The 17,735-nt window shown below is 44.1% G+C and overlaps 1 protein-coding gene across 20 annotated transcripts in view; it reads left to right on the top strand.

Moving 5' to 3' along the window:
- ank1a (ankyrin 1, erythrocytic a) overlaps positions 1-17,735 on the top strand; it is a 121,114-nt gene that overhangs the window by 49,022 nt on the left and 54,357 nt on the right. Inside the window, exon 1 of one of the 20 annotated variants that reach the window (XM_020052503.3) lies at positions 14,254-14,497. The exons of the other annotated variants lie outside the window; for them this stretch is intronic. Coding sequence (XP_019908062.2) covers positions 14,474-14,497 — 24 coding nt within the window. The 5' untranslated portion in view covers positions 14,254-14,473. Of the gene's footprint in view, positions 1-14,253; positions 14,498-17,735 lie in introns of those variants that run through there. 20 annotated transcript variants of the gene reach the window in all.

Here is a 17,735-nt window from a genome sequence, read left to right on the forward strand (position 1 = left end):
TCTGGCTTTTTTACTACTTATATATCTATATATATATATGACCATCTTGTATCTGTCTTTTGAAAGTTTGTTTCACTGTTGTTGCTCTTGCTGCTGTTGTTGTTTTCTCTTCCTCTTTGCCTTTTTTTTGTCTGTTGCATCTAGTAACTGTAGCTCTATCTGGTTGTGTTGAGAGTCCAGTGTTGCTGTTGTGGTGTGAGCTGGTTTAGTCAGGTGTCGTAAAGTAAGGCTGGAGCTTTTTCTTTCTTCCTGTTGTAATTGCTTGACGTATTTATATTCCGTCTTTAGTTTTCTTTTGTGTTTCTGCTTTTGTTTTTGCATACACATCTAATGTGTGTATATCTATATCTTTCTGTGGTTTATCAGAAGATTTTCTCTCATGCAGCATATTACATGCCAAGAGTCCACAGGCAAAATATGACATGATAGTTGTAAGGAATTCTTATTACATCTTCCTGTATCAGTACAGACATTACTGACCTGCGTATAGAAAATTAAAAGGCTTCTTTAAAAAGCGTTCCAGGAACAGTTATTTTTCCTGTGGATTCTCATATAAAAATATGCTTCTGTTTCTGTGTGCGCGTGCGTGTGCACTGTGCGTGTAATGTGCGTTTCTAAGAGAAAGGGAGAGGGAGAGAGAAAGATGAGATGACTTAATGAATGTGGGTTTTCTACCTTCTGTCTGTGTATGTATGGTGCTTTACTTAGTTTAGGTGTTCCAAGCTGTCCTTTATCCTTTGATGTGAGTGTGTGTGTTGACTGTTCTGTGTCTTGAGTTCTGTGTAGTGACTTGTGTCAGTGTAGTGTTTTTTTTTTGTGTCAGTTTTGAGTTGTCTGCATATTGTGTGTTTTTGTCTATTTTGTCTGTGTCATGTGTATTTTTTCTTGTAGTCTGTGTTTATTTTGTGTTGTGTTTATGTTTTGTCTGGTAGGTTGGCGTGTGTCTATGTTTTGTCTGTTTTGTGTTCTGTTGTATGTTGTGCTGTGCGGTGCTCCGTCTATGTTGCGTTGAGTTGTGTTCTATGTTGTGCTGCCCTGTGTTGTTTTAATGTTGTGTTTATGTTGTATTGTTTCTTGTAGCTTGTTCTCTGTCAATGTGATGTCTGTTTTGTATGTTTAAACAACATAATGCTTTCCTTCTCCTCCACCTTTATACTGACTTCAACACCTAGCATTTATTCCTTTAGTGTCTCTACTTTATAAAATATAATTAAACTTGTAAAACCACTCTGCCAGTCGTACATTGTAATTACACCATGTGATGGTATATCTAGCAATAAGTCACTGAAGTTTTAATCAGGGCATGTGGTGGAGTATCTAAGCTGTCAGTCAAAATACATTATGACTTGGATTAAGGTTGGGAAAAGGGTTAATACTGAATAAATTAGGGTTTAGAGTAAGTTCCTTTCACTAAATGGCACTCATATTGCACCTTGTGAACCGCATAACTGAATTTTGTACCTGCAAAACTCAGGGTCATCTTGAAAACAGGCCCACAAAAGTTCCCAAGTACTCAAATTACATTAAATATGTTTTAAGCTGGTACAATTAGCATTATTTTTTACATTGCAAATATAAAAATCTGAAACTCTACATTCTGTATTTATGTGAAAATGTAACATGAAAATGTAATAAGAAATAAAAATCTCAGGTACACAAGTATTCAGACCCTTTGCCTTGACACTCCAAATTGAACTCAGAACATTCTGTCTCTGTAGGCCTCAGACAACTGTGTCAAGGCATAGATCTGGTTATTAAAATTGCATAAGCATTGAAAGTTCCCAGGATCACAGTAGGTTCCATAATTATGAAATGGAAGAAGTATCAAGACTCTGGAAAAAATATCAAGACTCTTCCTATAGTTGGCCGTCCCATCAAACTAAGTAACCAGGCAAAAACGGCAAATGCCACTCTAACAAGGTTTCAGAAATGGGAGAACCTTCCAGAAGACCATCTCTGTTCCAACACTTCATCAGTCAGGCTTTTTTTGTAGAGTGGCTAGACAAACTCCACACATGAGTAAAAGTCATATGAAATACCAAGTGCCACATCTGGAGAATGCAAGATATCGCTCATCACTTGGCTAATGGCTCTATGGTGAAGCATGGGTGGAGCATCATGATATAGGGAGGCTTCTGAGGCAGAGACAAGCAGACTGGTCAGGCTTGAGGGAACTATGAACAGATCAAAATACAAAGAAGTCAACCCAAACCACATCGCACAGAACCTCAGTGTCACTGTGAAGAGTTGGCAGGATACAATACGCAGACCTGTAGAAATTTGTCGTCCCTTTATTTCTTTACCAAGCACAGGCGAAGTTGGAACCGAGACTGCACTGCACAACAGGAATAAACAATGATCCACACCATGGTGTGGACAAACTCAATTCAACACGGGGCAGCTGCCTCTAACTGGGGACAACAAAAAGTGACTTGCAGAAATGTCTAGAGACACATCTGCTGTCAGGCCCTGAAAATCCCCCATAGATGCATAGAGATGGCTAGAGGCACACCAGCCACAAACTGACACTCAGACTGGGACGAAGATTCCCTTTAGCATGACAACAACCTAGAACTTACAACCCTGGAGAGGCTTTTGAACAGCCCTATGAATGTCCTTGAGTGGCCCAGCCAAAACCCCAAACCTAACTGGACATCTGTGGGGAGGCCTAAAGATTGCAGTTCACTGATGCTTCCCATCCAGAATGACAGAGCTTGGAAAGGATCTACAAGGAAGAATGGGAGAAACTGCTCAAATCTAGGTGTGCAGAGCTGGTAAATGCATAAACAAGAGGACTGTGAGCCACTGTGATCGCTGCCAAAGGCGCTTCTGCAAATTCCTGAAGAAATGGTCTGAATACTTATGTGTACAAGAGATATTTCAGTTTTGTACTTTCAACATATTTACACACATTTCAAAAAATATGTTTTGTTGCTGTATATGTAAGCAATAAGGCACAAGGAGGTGTGGTATATGGCAATAAACCATGGCAAATAGCTATGTTTAGGCAGGACACCACGCTGCTAATACAAATGCTGGCTTTAGGCAACTGCATTGTCCATTTTCCGCTTGCTTTCATCCTACATGTAAAACAGTATATGGGAATATAATGATGTTTTTTTTCTAGAATTTGAAAGTATCAAACAAATTTAAAGAATGGAAAATCTGTTGATTTATAAATGCATTTCATTGACATGTTAGGTTTTTAACATGGTCTAAATGTGTTTATCTTTTATATCAATTATTAAAACATTATTAAGATCTTAGGAAGCTTAAACAAACATGCAATAATCTAAATTGATATATTTTTTGAATCCACACCTTACCCTTAACCACAAGAGGGTCAATGTTTTTTCCCAGGGCCCAGACAAGAAAAGCTCCATGTGGAACGGTTCCTGATTCTTTTCTATTGAGTAGTAATTGAGGTGGTAAAGAGACAGCACTGGAGAATACTATTACCACCCCTATGTAGCAAAAAACAACAGAAATTGCATTTCAGTTTTGTTCCTGTGCTGCACCGGGATAAGGGACAGACAGGAGAGTGCATATTCACTGAGCTGCAGTGATGGATAGCCCTATAGCATCCAATGTCCCTGCACGGCCCATTGCCAAGATAGTAGTGCAGTTGAAAATAGCAACACAAACCTCTGCAATGGCAACCCAGTGTCTAGACCCCAATGATGTATCAAAAATTATTCCCCCTTAAGCTCCACTTCACTTACCTACCCCCCTAAATAATTTTATGATCCTGCAAGTTTCCTCTTTCTCTTCATTTCCTAAACAGGAATAGTCACAGTGTTTTGACAAATGTGCATACAGTTTAAAAGGGAAGCTGAGTGATTTAAAGCGGACAGTCACCTCCTAAAACCTGCTCTACGATCCATGACCCATCACTTGAGGACTGATTTAATTTACATCAACTGAGACACTCCCTCAACACTCCCCTCCCTCCAGGTCAGTTGGAAATGCGTGTCAGTGAGGTGTCCGTGGTTTATGCTACGCATCATAAAGGCTGCTTTAGTATGTCCTGTAGTAGGGTGTCCCTAATCATCCCCCCACCCTCCGATCATGGAGACCATAGCAGCAAATGTCCAGGAACCCTAAGCCCCATTGGTCACAGTTTGGCTTCACCGACGTCACAATGTGAGAAACTAACTGTCAGTCCTAAGCACTGTCAAGTGGATTTTCCTCTGTCAATCACAGTAGCTCTACCAGCCTACTGTAGAAGCAGTACATTATAAAGCCCATTGATGTCCAGTCACCAGGAGTCCTCTGTAATTTGTTTCGGGTAGGGGGGTTAGAGATTAATTTGCATGTGAAAAACCCTGGCTAGCAATTAAAGTGGCGTCTTCACACTCCAGTTGCATTCATAGTAAAATAAATGCTGGCAATTTAGAACTGAGAGATTTTACTACAAATTACCTACAATAAAATCTGATATAATTTTTGTTCACCAACCAAATATTTGGAAGACATGATGGCAAAATTCTTTCCCTTAGTTCTCTGGATGACCCACTAGGAAATAGACGTATGTGGGCTTTCAGCAGAAGTGAGCCAACTTGAGCAAGAATGTTCTCTAAAGTATTTATTTTTAAAGTATATCAAAAATAGTACATGTTTTTAATAGGGTTTTTTTATCCTGGAAAATGCAGTCCAACAAAAGTCCTATATATGAAATTTTTCAGGTATCCCAAAACCAGAAAAGGAACCAGTTCAGCCAGACAGAATTAAAAGTGATAAATGTTGTTGCCCTGGAGACAAACCCAGGTCTCCAACATGAGTGGCTGTGTCTTTAACCACTACACCACGGTGCTATACGTTCGCCCAGTATATAGTATCTACGTTCCGATATTACATCTCGACATTAGATCATTTTGTCGCACATTAACATCATGCCAAGTTTGAATATTTTGCGAGACACCATTAAGCATTGTGTTAAACTGACTAACGTTTCTTCACCACCTCCACCACAAATAGCATCTATGAAATAAATGGCTTTTGCACCTGGCCGTTTCAACAGCTTATTAGCCAGTAATAGGCCTACTAGTATCAAACATACTACTTGAACTTAACGCAGCCAAAGCTATTTCATGGCACAAAAATTTGTGTTTTTCTCTCATTTGTGAATGAAATTTATACAATAACTATCAATATAGGTGACAATTATTGACCTTTTCTTTAAGTGAAAAGACGAGAGAATTGTGAAAACCCCTACTTTTTACTGCTCAAGGGATTTTTATGTAGCCTATATTACCCCAGAAATCGTGCACGGATGGGTACTTCGAAAATCCAACAGAAATAGTCACAATATAAACAGTTTTATTTTAGTCTTACTGTAACGTGGCTACTGAAGGTTGTAGCCAGCAATGTTTTTGTCCATCCTGACACAAAAAGCATGCACGGATGCGTACTTTGAAAATCCACCAGAAATAATCACAACCGTGAACTATTTTATTTTAAGCTTTACTATAACACAGCTACTTAAAGTTGTAGCCAGCAAAGTTTTTATCAATCCGTAGCAAATCCTAATACATAATTTGCTTTGACAAGATTCAAACACAGGACCTATTGTTTGCAGGTCCGCGTCTCTAACCACTACGCTATTTAACAAGAGTTAGTCATTCAGTCACTCAGTAGGAGACATTTACTCTTCTTGGCCGGCTCCGTTTACGCAGTCCGGCAAAAATTAAATGATGCTTCATGACTGCAAAATGAAATTCTTGTTATATGGCACCCAAAAACAACATTGTGAGAGTTAATGAAAAGAGTATATAAGGCAAAGACAGAAAATAGTAATAAAATAAAGCAACAATATACATAACACTGTAAATTAGCATCAATCTGGGTCATATTATTGATATAGCAGCAATCTGGGTAGTGTTTTTGAACATTCAGATATGGTAAGAATGGCAATCATAAATACAGTATCTCACAAAAGTGAGTACACCCCTCACATTTTTGCAAATATTTGATTATATCTTTTAGTGTGACAACACTGAAGAAATGACACTTAGCTACAATTTAAAGTAGTGAGTGTATAGCTTGTATAACAGTGTACATTTGCTGTCCCCTCAAAATAACTCAACACACAGCCATTAATGTCTAAACTGCTGGCATCAGAAGTGAGTACACCCCTAAGTGAAAATGTCCAAATTGGGCCAAAAGTGTCAATATTTTGTGTGGCCACTATTATTTTACAGCACTGCCTTAACCCTCTTGGGCATGGAGTTCACCAGAGCTTCACAGGTTGCCACTGGAGTCCTTTTTCACAAAGACATCACGGAGCTGGTGGATGTTAAAGACTTTGCGCTCCTCCACCTTCGGTTTGAGGATGCCCCACAGATGCTCAATACGGTTTAGGTCTGGAGACATGCTTGGCCAGTCCATCACCTTTACCCTCAGCATCTTTAGCAAGGCAGTGGTTGTCTTGGAGGTGTGTTTGGGGTCGTTATCATGTTGGAATACTGCCCTGCGGCCCAGTCTCCGAAGGGAGGGGATCATGCTCTGCTTCAGAATGTCACAGTATACACTCACCTAAAGGATTATTAGGAACACCATACTAATACTGTGTTTGACCCCCTTTCACCTTCAGAACTGCCTTAATTCTTCGTGGCATTGATTCAACAAGGTGCTGAAAGCATTCTTTAGAAATGTTGGCCCATATTGATAGGATAGCATCTTGCAGTTGATGGAGATTTGTGGGATGCACATCCAGGGCACGAAGCTCCCGTTCCACCACATCCCATAGATGGTCTATTGGGTTGAGCTCTGGTGACTGTGGGGGCCATTTCAGTACAGTGAACTCATTGTCATGTTCAAGAAACCAATTTGAAATGATTCAAGCTTTGTGACATGGTGCATTATCCTGCTGGAAGTAGCCATCAGAGGATGGGTACATGGTGGTCATAAATGGATGGACATGGTCAGAAACAATGCTCAGGTAGGCCGTGGCATTTAAACGATGCCCAATTGGCACTAAGGGGCCTAAAGTGTGCCAAGAAAACATCCCCCACACCATTACATCACCACCACCAGCCTGCACAGTGGTAACAAGGCATGATGGATCCATGTTCTCATTCTGTTTATGCCAAATTCTGACTCTACCATCTGAATGTCTCAACAGAATACGAGACTAATCAGACCAGGCAAAATTCTTCCAGTCTTCAACTGTCCAATTTTGGTGAGCTCGTGCAAATTGTTGCCTCTTTTTCCTATTTGTAGTGGAGATGAGTGGTACCCGGTGGGGTCTTCTGCTGTTGTAGCCCACCCGCCTCAAGGTTGTGCGTGTTGTGGCTTCACAAATGCTTTGCTGCATACCTCGGTTGTAACAAGTGGTTATTTCAGTCAAAGTTGCTCTTCTATCAGCTTGAATCAGTCGGCCCATTCTCCTCTGACCTCTAGCATCAACAAGGCATTTTCGCCCACAGGACTGCTGCATACTGGCTGTTTTTCCCTTTTCACACCATTCTTTGTAAACCCTAGAAATGGTTGTGCGGGAAAATCCCAGTAACTGAGCAGATTGTGAAATACTCAGACCGGCCCGTCTGGCACCAACAACCATGCCATGCTCAAAATTGCTTAAATCACCTTTCTTTCCCATTCTGACATTCAGTTTAGAGTTCAGGAGATTGTCTTGACCAGGACCACACCCCTAAATGCATTGAAGCAACTGCCATGTGATTGGTTGATTAGATAATTGCATTAATGAGAAACTTAACAGGTGTTCCTAATAATCCTTTAGGTGAGTGTACGTAACACTGTGCATAGCAGCAGTTTAAAAAGCGTACTGTAAACTAGCAGCAATATTGGTAGTAGTATTGAATATTATAAATATGGCAAGTAAAATACATACAAAATCTAAACTTGCATCAGTTTTGAAAGAGTAGGATTGGGGAGTTTTTTTTCAAATTACTAAGTGTTGTAGATACATGTGAGTGTAATATGCTTATGAATAGTACATGCAAAGGAATATTCTAATGCCAATTAAAAGTACCTGAAAGGACTGTCACATCTGGAAAGTTTGTGTGTGATCAGTATGATCTTAGATCAGTGTTGAGGAGCCTTATGACCTGGGGGTAAAAACTGTTTTTGAGTCTGGGAGTGCGTGCTCCGTTGCTCCAGTAGCGTCTACCAGACAGCAGCAGAGTTAATAGACCATAGCTTGGGTGCCTGTAATCTTTCGTGTATGGTAGATGCCTGGCGTGGAGGGGAGATGGCAGGTGATGATGCGCTTCGCAGACTTTACCACCCTCTGGAGGGACTTGCGGTCTGCTGTGGAGCAGGTGCCTTACCAGGCAGTAATGCAGCCTTGACAGGATGCTTTCAATGGTGCACCTGTAGAAGTTGGTGAGAGTTTTTGCAGACATGGCTACTCAGGAAATATTATAATTTTTGGTCAGCTCCATTGATGTATGCCGCTTCCTGAAGTCCACAATCATCTCTTTAGTCTTACAGACGTTGAGAGAGAGGTTCTTGTCCTGGCACTATGTAGCCAGGTTCCTAACCTCCTTTCTGTAAGCAGTCTCATCGTTTTTGGAGTTGAGACCCAGGATGGTAGTGTCGTCTGCGAATTTGAGGATGATGTTGGAGCTGTGTGAGGCCACACAGTCATGCGTGAACAGGGACTACAGGAGGGGACGGAGTACGTAGCCCTGTGGGGTTCCAGTGCTCAGGTTCAGTGCAAAGGAGGTGAGGTTGCCCATTCTCACCACCTGGGGTCCGCCCGTCAGGAAGTCCAGGATCCAATTGCAGAGGGAGATGTTTAGTCCCAGGGTCCTGAGCTTAGGAACAAGCTTGGCGGACACAATGGTGTTGATATATCCACAAACAGCATCCTTACTTATGTGTTACCTTTTTGCAGGTGGTAGAGGGTGGTGTGTGTCGTCAGGGTGATGGCATCATCTGTAGATCTGTTGGGGCGGTATGCAAATTGAAATGAGTCCAAGGTGTCAGGAAGGGTGGAGCGGATGTGAGTTCTAAACAGTTGCTCAAAGCACTTCATGATGGTGGAGGTCAGTGCTACAGGGTGGTAGTGGTTCAGGCAGGTGATGGAAGGTTTCTTCGATACAGGGACAATAGTGGTCTCTTTGTAGCAGGAGGGGACTACAGACAGATACAGGGAGAGGTTGAATATGGAGGTGAAAACCTCCATTAGTTGGTCAGCGCACTTCTTGAGGACACAGCCTGAAGTGCCATCTGGCCCTGGGGACTTCCGAGGATTCTCTTTTTAAAAAACTCTCCTCTTGTCAGCCGTGGTTAGGGACATAGTGTAGTCATCCTGGTCCTCAGCAAGCCTCTCTGAAGGAATTGTGTCGGTCGCCTCATACAGTGCTTAGAAGGTGTTGAGGTTGTCAAGGAGTGAGGCGGTGGGACAAGCATTGTGCTATTTCTCCCCTTGTAGTCTGTGATGTGCCGCAGTCCTCCCTGCATGTGTCTGGTGTCAGAGCTGTGGTAGTTAGACTCCAACTTATCCCTGTATTCTCTTTTTCCATCCCTGATAGCCTTCCATAGGTCATATCTGGATCTCCTCAAAGCCTCCATGTCCCCAGAGCTTTAGGCGGAAGAGCGTTCTCTGAGCTGATAGTGATGAGGGTCGGGTAGGAGGTAATAGTGCTGGGGTGGTGGAGGAGGTGATACTGGTGAGGGTTGTGGAGATCATAGTTATGAGGGTGGAGGAGGAGGTAATAGTGCCTGGGTGGTGGAGGAGGTGGAGGAGGTGATACTGATGAGGGTTGTAGAGGTGATAGTGATGAGGGTGGAGGAGGAGGTAATGTTGCGGGGTTGGTGGAGGAGGTGATATTGATGAGGGTGGTGGAGGAGGTGATAGGGTTCAGGGTGGAGGAGGAGGTGATACGGATAAGGGTGATGGAGGGGGTGATGGTGTTCAGGGTGGAGGAGGTGATAGTGGTGTGGGTGCTGAAATACAGCCTGTGTACAGGCTGTCCTTGTATTGATTGATGAAAGCAGTTGTCGTGTTTATTACCAGGACACTGTGATAGGCTGGACAGCAGCTTCAACCCTTCACCAGAAAGGATGTAGTGGCAGAGGGAGACTGGCACAGAGGAAATAGTGATTGCCCATATTGATGGAAGCAAATAGTCATTCATTAGATACGTTGTTGGTGATGAATATGTCTGGTAGACCTGTGTTTACATTCACTGTTGTTCAGCAGTTTGGAGCAGTGAGAACCTGTCACTGCTGCAGAAGCATTTCCTGTTGGCGCTTGAACTGAAGGTGGAACAATTGATAGAGAAAGGAGGGAGACATAGGGAGTGAGAGAGCTTTGTCACTGACTCAGCAGAAAATTTTAAATCAAGACCCTATCACTCTGTCACCAAGCTCCCTGAACGAACACGCAGAGACACACATTCACACAAAAACTATTTACGCCCACAGCAGGCATTTATTTATGATCCGTTTTGCTGCAGTTATGCCCAAGGTATCCTCCTTCACTGTGCTGTGTATCATCCTCACGTTTTCTCTCCTCCCTCATCCTCTTCTAACTGGTGGTGGGATTTGAGGCTGTTTATATATGTAGGCAGTTTGCAGCAACTGCTTTTGTGGAGGCCCAGGTCAATCCACCTGGGTATGTCAGGAACCCGTATGACAATTATCGCATGTCAATAGTACACCACGTCCTGACTGGTGGGTGGTGGATATTATGACACAGCACACATGGCCTACACTATTCAGTGGAGACATCCACTGACGTTCTTTTCTACAGGAGGATGAATTACATCCACAGTAGTGGCTAGCTATGTGGAAGCCCACCAGACTGGCAGAGCCTGTTTCTGACAGTGTCAAATGTGTGACTTAGGTTTAAATAGAATGCGGGGCCACTTGGACACTTATTTAACTGGCTGAGTGAATGATGACCTAGCTGGACGTTTGGAATGAACACTACCCTGCATACATCACCTCTCCCAGACATAATGATTCTGCAGAGCAGCTCCTTCAGGCAGCCCCCCCCACACACACACACACCACAGGGCAGACTGTCACATCCCCCGCAAAACAGAGACACCATCAAGACTGTTACATCCCTATTTAAGGCAGAGCTCTACGGACCAGGCTGCTATACTATCCCAGTAGCCATCCCAGGTCATTAGCGTTGTGTGATCGGGCTGTTTATTGGATGGGCCGGCTGTTTGGTGCACTGCAGTGTGAGTCAGCCTGCTAGCCTGTCTGCCTCCCTATGTATGTTACTAGACTGAAGCACATTCAAGTTGTACTACCATACATTTATATGCTGGACTGCATAGCCTCTCTCTCTATCTCCCTCCATCTCTCGTTCCAACATGTTCTGTCTGATGCCCCCCGGGCCGGCTGTAGCCTTTTGGGGGATCTAATCCACATTTTATTTAGAGTTAGGCTAATGTCCGCTGTGTAGTGGTCTGTGAGCCCCCTTTCAGCTGAGTAGTTTCATAACTGTTTTCACACATTAGCCCAAACCTAGTTCTTTGTTAGCCCAAAACTAGTCCTGTGTTATTTCAAGTCTAGTCCTGGGTTAGCCCACACACGGACCTGTGTTTGACCAAACCCAGTCCAGTGTTATCCTACACCTAGTGTTGTGTTAACCTACACCTAGTGTTGTGTTACACCTACACCTAGTCCTGTGTTAACTTACACCTAGTCCTGTGTTAACATACACCTAGTCTTATGTTAACTTACACCTAGTCTTGTGTTAACCTACTCCTTGTCCTGTGTTAACCTACACCTAGTCTTGTGTTAACCTACACCTAGTCCTGCTTGTCTTATAGCCTGGTATCCCAGACATACTTGATGTTGCATGAAGCTGAGGCCCAGGCTCAGAATTTGACCTGTGTGTGTGTGTGTGTGTGATAGACAGGTGCCAGGGCTGAAGAAAACACCTGTCCCAAAGCCACAACCTGTCTAGCAGTGCTGCAGATGCAGGTTTAAGCTGTTGTTCTCCATGCAGCCACCAGAGGGCTGCCGCTACTGTTCACTGATCCAGCATCCCCGAACAAGACAGACAGGTGCTCTTCAGGATCTCCAGTGTCTCAATTACCTCGATAATCTTAGTCTTTCTGTGTGTGTGTGTGTGTGTGTGTGTGTGTGTGTGTGTGTGTGTGTGTGTGTGTGTGAGCCTGGGTGTCTGTGTTTATGCCTGTGTGTGATAAAGAGTGTTTGTGTGTGTGTCAGTGGGAGCTTGTGGTAGAATGACAGGCTAAAATAAAAGAGGGGGCTGACAGTGTCCATGATAATGTTAATTCCCACTGCTCCATGCCATCTACCCAGTGTTCTGGTAGCTCCAGGGAAAAGGTAATAAACCTCCCGGCACACGCTTATGGCAGCCATGCAGAAGAACAGGGAGAGAAAGGCTTTGTCCTGACAACAAGGGAGACAGAATGAGAGGTCTAGAGGGCATGTTTACCCTCACCCTAAATCAGTGACCACTATACAGCAGAGCTTACTATATCACAGCATTTAGGTCTGGCCTATACACATGGAGAACAACCTGCTCATTGCTCTGTCTCTCTCTCTTTGTCCCAGTCCAGGCCTAATATAGAGCCATTGGTCATTATAGTTGGAAGCTATTGGAGGTGCATTGGGGTTAGAGTTATGGGTGGCAGCTATGCTTTAGGATTATGGATGGAGGCTCTGGGAGGTGTCTATGGTTAGGATTATGGATGGAGGCTATGGGTTAGCTTTATGGGTGGAGGTCATGGGTGGTGTCGGTGGGTTAGGGTTATGGGTTGTGTATATGGGATAGGGTTATGGGTGGAGGCCATGGGTGGAGTCTGTTGGTTAGGGTTATAGGTGGTGTATCTGGGATAGGGTTATGGGTAGAGGCTATGGGTTAGGTTTATGGGTGGAGGCCATGGGTCGTGTCTGTGGGTTAGGGTTATAGGTGTAGGCTATGGGTTAGGTTTATGGGTGGAGGCCATGGGTGGAGTCTGTGGGTTAGGGTTATGGGTGGTGTCTATGGGTTAGGTTTATGGGTGGAGGTCATGGGTGGTGTCTGTGTGTTAGGTTTATGGATGGTGTCTCTGGGTCAAGGTTATGGGTGGAGGCCATGGGTGGTGTCTGTGTGTTAGGTTTATGGATGGTGTCTCTGGGTTAAGGTTATGGGTGGAGGCCATGGGTGGTGTCTGTGTGTTAGGTTTATGGATGGTGTCTCTGGGTTAAGGTTATGGGTGGAGGCCGTGGGTGGTGACTCTTGATGAAGACTATGGGTGGCCAGGCTGATTGGTGCTGTGTAAGAACTTCATTGGCTGTTGACAGATACCAGACTAGTTCCATCCAGCCCGTTATCACTCAGCTTTAGGTTCCTCGCCATACTTAGAGACAAGCCTTATTAGATGCCATAGCTTTGTTCAATGTAACCAAGATTAAGACGGAAGAGTATTTGTCCTCTGTAGCTGAGGAGCACCCGGTAATTTGTTATCTCTTCACGGACATTAGTGTCTCTGCAGTGCTTGGCTCTGGCAACTCTCTCAGACACACACACACACACACACAGACTCAGACTTAGGCAGGGCCGGTCACATGATGTTTTTAACCAGGTCACGGTCCAGTGCCACTGAGTGATGTGTAACTCTGCTCTCAGGAGGGGCAACTGCTCCCCTACTGCCCCCCACCCCCTCCCCCTCTCCTACAAGCATTTATCTCTCTGCATGGTTTTGGCAGCAATGTGCTTTTCCCAGCGTTTAGCCAGGAGACACAGAGAGAACGGAGAAGGGAGAAAAGGAGGCCTTTTCAGGCGGGGAATGACGGACGCTTTATTGGAAAAGGCCGGGTCCTTTGAAAGGTTGCCCCCCCCCCAGCCTGGCCCACCCCCACCCCTGCGTCTGGCTCATTGTCACGGGCAGTGGCAGCGTAAACGGCCCCCACGCTGAGCGCATTGTCACTGTAAGTCACTTTACAGACTGGAACAGCACAGGCATTCTCCCCCTAAACACAAGGCTTTTCTGGAAAGGCCCAGGGACAAGACTGTCTGGCTGTCACAACATTTACCGCAGGGCCAGGGAGACATGGGAGACCCGGAGCTCCAGGGATCAACCTGAGGGCCATTTAAACAAGAATACAATAAAGCGAGAAAGTTAGGTAGGGACAGAGGGAGGATGAAGAGAGAGAAAATGACAGACGGGGAGAGGCAACACAGCGTGAGACTGAGGAGAGCATACGTGTGTGTGTATCTTTAGATACAGACGGCTTTCCTCTAGAGATAACCCCCCCGGCCTCCCATCACCCCCACCCTGATATCTCCTCCCACCATGGGCACTCAAGTGTGTGTCTGTGTGTGCTTATGTGGAACTGTGTCTCGGTGCCCAGTCCCAGCTCACACTCTCAGGGGGCAGGGGCAGTACAGTAGTATGTTTCTGGAAAAGAGACGGAGAGACAGACAGAAAGAGTGAAGGAACATGTTTGTAAGAGAAACAAAGAGTGAAGTGCTGTGTTTGTAAGGCAGAAAGAGAGTGAGAGAGAGAGAGAGATTGGACGGCCTACAGCCATGCCGGTCAGGTTCATCTGTGGAGTAAGTAGAAACTGGACTGTATTCCGTGACCAAAATCTGTCAATCATCTATGCTACTGATCCAACATCTGTCTGTCTGTCTGTGGTTACCTGTCTGCCCTGTTTAGCTGTCTGCCTACTGTTTGACTGCTTTGTTGTCTTAGATCACAGTCTTTCCCTGTGATCTGGAACCAACCCCACCTCTCTGTCCTCTCACATTATTTGACTGCAAACTTTGATTAGACAATCCTTATGTTGGTATTGATCCCTCTATTAATTTGGTTATAATCAGTTAACTGATGTTATTTTAATTTTACTTTCTTACCAATTAATCTGAGTAATTGACTATGTTTTCATGTAGGTTTGATTTTCAGCTAGTTCAGAACCATTCACCATGTTATTCTCTGGTTCTGTCTATTAGCTGGTTCAGAACCATTCACCATGTTCTTGGTTTCTATCTTTTTGCTGGTTTAGAACATTTACCGTGTAGTTCTCTTGTTCTATCTGTCATGTTGTTCAAAACCGTTCATCATGTTGTTCTCTGGTTCTATCTGTCAATATTGTTGCGAACCATTCACCGTGATGGTGTCTGGTTCTGTCTGTCATGTTGTTCAGAACTATAAACAATACAATATATTGATTACAGTCTTCAATAGAACCACAGATTTGATGATTTGACGTTAACTCCCCCAAAACAGTGTCTGCCTCTTCATGTTCTGGCCTTTGCATCTCAGCTGATATATATTTCTGTTGGGGAGGGACTCTTAGATCTCTGTAGGGTGTCATGGTGCATGTTTGTGTGTGATTAGGAGTGTTTGTGGGTGATTATGAGTGTGTTAGAGAAAGAAATGTGAGAGTGTGTGATGGGTGTGTCTTATGCTGAAGTATTTTTTTTTTTAGTGGATGTGTTTTTGTTGTTCTGCAATGAGATATCCTGTTGTGTGTTGGTTTGTCTGTCTGTTGTGTGTTGATCTGTCTGTTTGTCTGTTGTGGTGTCTGTCTTGCGTGATTGGCTGTTTGTTGTGTGATTGGCTGTCTGTTGTGGGATTGGATGTTTGTTGTGTGATTGGCTGTTTGTTGTCTGATTGGCTGTCTGTTGTGGGATTGGCTGTTTGTTGTGTGATTGGCTGTTTGTTGTCTGATTGGCTGTCTGTTGAGTGATTGGCCGTCTGTGGTGTGAGTGTGGTTGCTGTGCTCTAATCCAACTACATCAGTTGAATGTAGTTGGATGGAGGACCAGAGGATGCAGAGGATGCAGACGTTTGGTCATTGAGATGATATGGATGGCAAATTGTTTGCCACTATTATTGCTATTATTGTACCTGATAAGGTGGCCCTTCTCACTCTTTCGCCATCTTGTCATTTTTTACTCTCTCTCACTTACCAACTCTCAAACCAACATATATACACTTATCTAAAGGATTATTAGGAACACCTGTTCAATTTCTCATTAATGCAATTATCTAATCAATCAATCACATGGCAGTTGCTTCAATGCATTTAGGGGTGTGGTCCTGGTCAAGACAATCTCCTGAAATCCAAACTGAATGTCAGAATGGGAAAGAAAGGTGATTTAAGCAATTTTGAGCATGGCATGGTTGTTGGTGCCAGACCGTCCGGTCTGAGTATTTCACAATCTGCTCAGTTACCGGGATTTTCACACACAACTAGGGTTTACAAAGAATGGTGTGAAAAGGGAAAAACATCCAGTATGCGGCAGTCCTGTGGGCGAAAATGCCTTGTTGATGCTAGAGGTCAGAGGAGAATGGGCCGACTGATTCAAGCTGATAGAAGAGCAACTTTGACTGAAATAACCACTCGTTACAACTGAGGTATGCAGCAAAGCATTTGTGAAGCGACAACACGCACAAGACAACACGCACAACCTTGAGGCGGATGGGCTACAACAGCAGAAGACCCCCCTGGGTACCACTCATCTCCACTACAAATAGGAAAAAGAGGCTACAATTTGCACAAGCTCACCAAAATTGGACAGTTGAAGACTGGAAGAATTTTGCCTGGTCTGATTAGTCTCGATTTCTGTTGAGACATTCAGATGGTAGAGTCAGAATTTGGCATAAACAGAATGAGAACATGGATCCATCATGCCTTGTTACCACTGTGCAGGCTGGTGGTGGTGTAATGGTGTGGGGGATGTTTTCTTGGCACACTTTAGGCCCCTTAGTGCCAATTGGGCATTGTTTAAATGCCATGGCCTACCTGAGCATTGTTTCTGACCATGTCCATCCCTTTATGACCACCATGTACCCATCCTCTGATGGCTACTTCCAGCAGGATAATGCACCATGTCACAAAGCTCGAATCATTTCAAATTGGTTTCTTGAACATGACAATGAGTTCACTGTACTGAAATGGCCCCCACAGTCACCAGATCTCAACCCAATAGAGCATCTTTGGGATGTGGTGGAACGGGAGCTTCGTGCCCTGGATGTGCATCCCACAAATCTCCATCAACTGCAAGATGCTATCCTATCAATATGGGCCAACATTTCTATAGAATGCTTTCAGCACCTTGTTGAATCAATGCCACATAGAATTAAAGCAGTTCTGAAGGCGAAAGGGGGTCAAACACAGTATTAGTATGGTGTTCCTAATAATCCTTTAGGTGAGTGTATGTATATTGTCTTAGGGGAGACTAGCCTGGTCAAGGGCTCGTTCAATATGAAGACACTGGAGTGTGAGCGCGCCGGTTCTCGTACATACAAATCATATAACATCTACAGGAGAATCAGGCCTCAGGTTGGGGTGTTCTCTCCACCTTCTCTGGGGTGCTTCCTCTTGCATCCTCCCAGTCAGTAGGGAGTGGCAGTAGGTGTGCACCGTTGAGCTGTTGCTGCTACCTCAGGCCACCAACAGGTGGCGCCACATGGTCTGAACATAGCAGCATTCCACCACCAGGCCCCTTAGGCCTCTGAAATATATGCACACGCGCACACACACACAGCAAACTCTCACAGACATCGTTCAACAGCACTTAATGCTTCAGTACACTCTTTAGGAGCATAGTGATGTACTTAGTGTTAGACAGATGGAAGCTATAGATCTACTGACTGTGCTTCTCTTTGATTTCCCAGATGACAGCTCTGGATCGGCCTCCTCTGTTGTCGTCACTCACTCTCGAGTGTTCTGCTCTAACTCTGATGTGTTACCCAACAGCAACTATTTCACCAGAGAATTAAGCAGTTTATTTAATTACATTGCTAACATGGGGTTAATTAGCACCCTTGATTAAATTCTTT

Source organism: Esox lucius, chromosome 13 (assembly GCF_011004845.1).
Source record: "Esox lucius isolate fEsoLuc1 chromosome 13, fEsoLuc1.pri, whole genome shotgun sequence".
Classification (NCBI taxonomy): domain Eukaryota; kingdom Metazoa; phylum Chordata; class Actinopteri; order Esociformes; family Esocidae; genus Esox; species Esox lucius.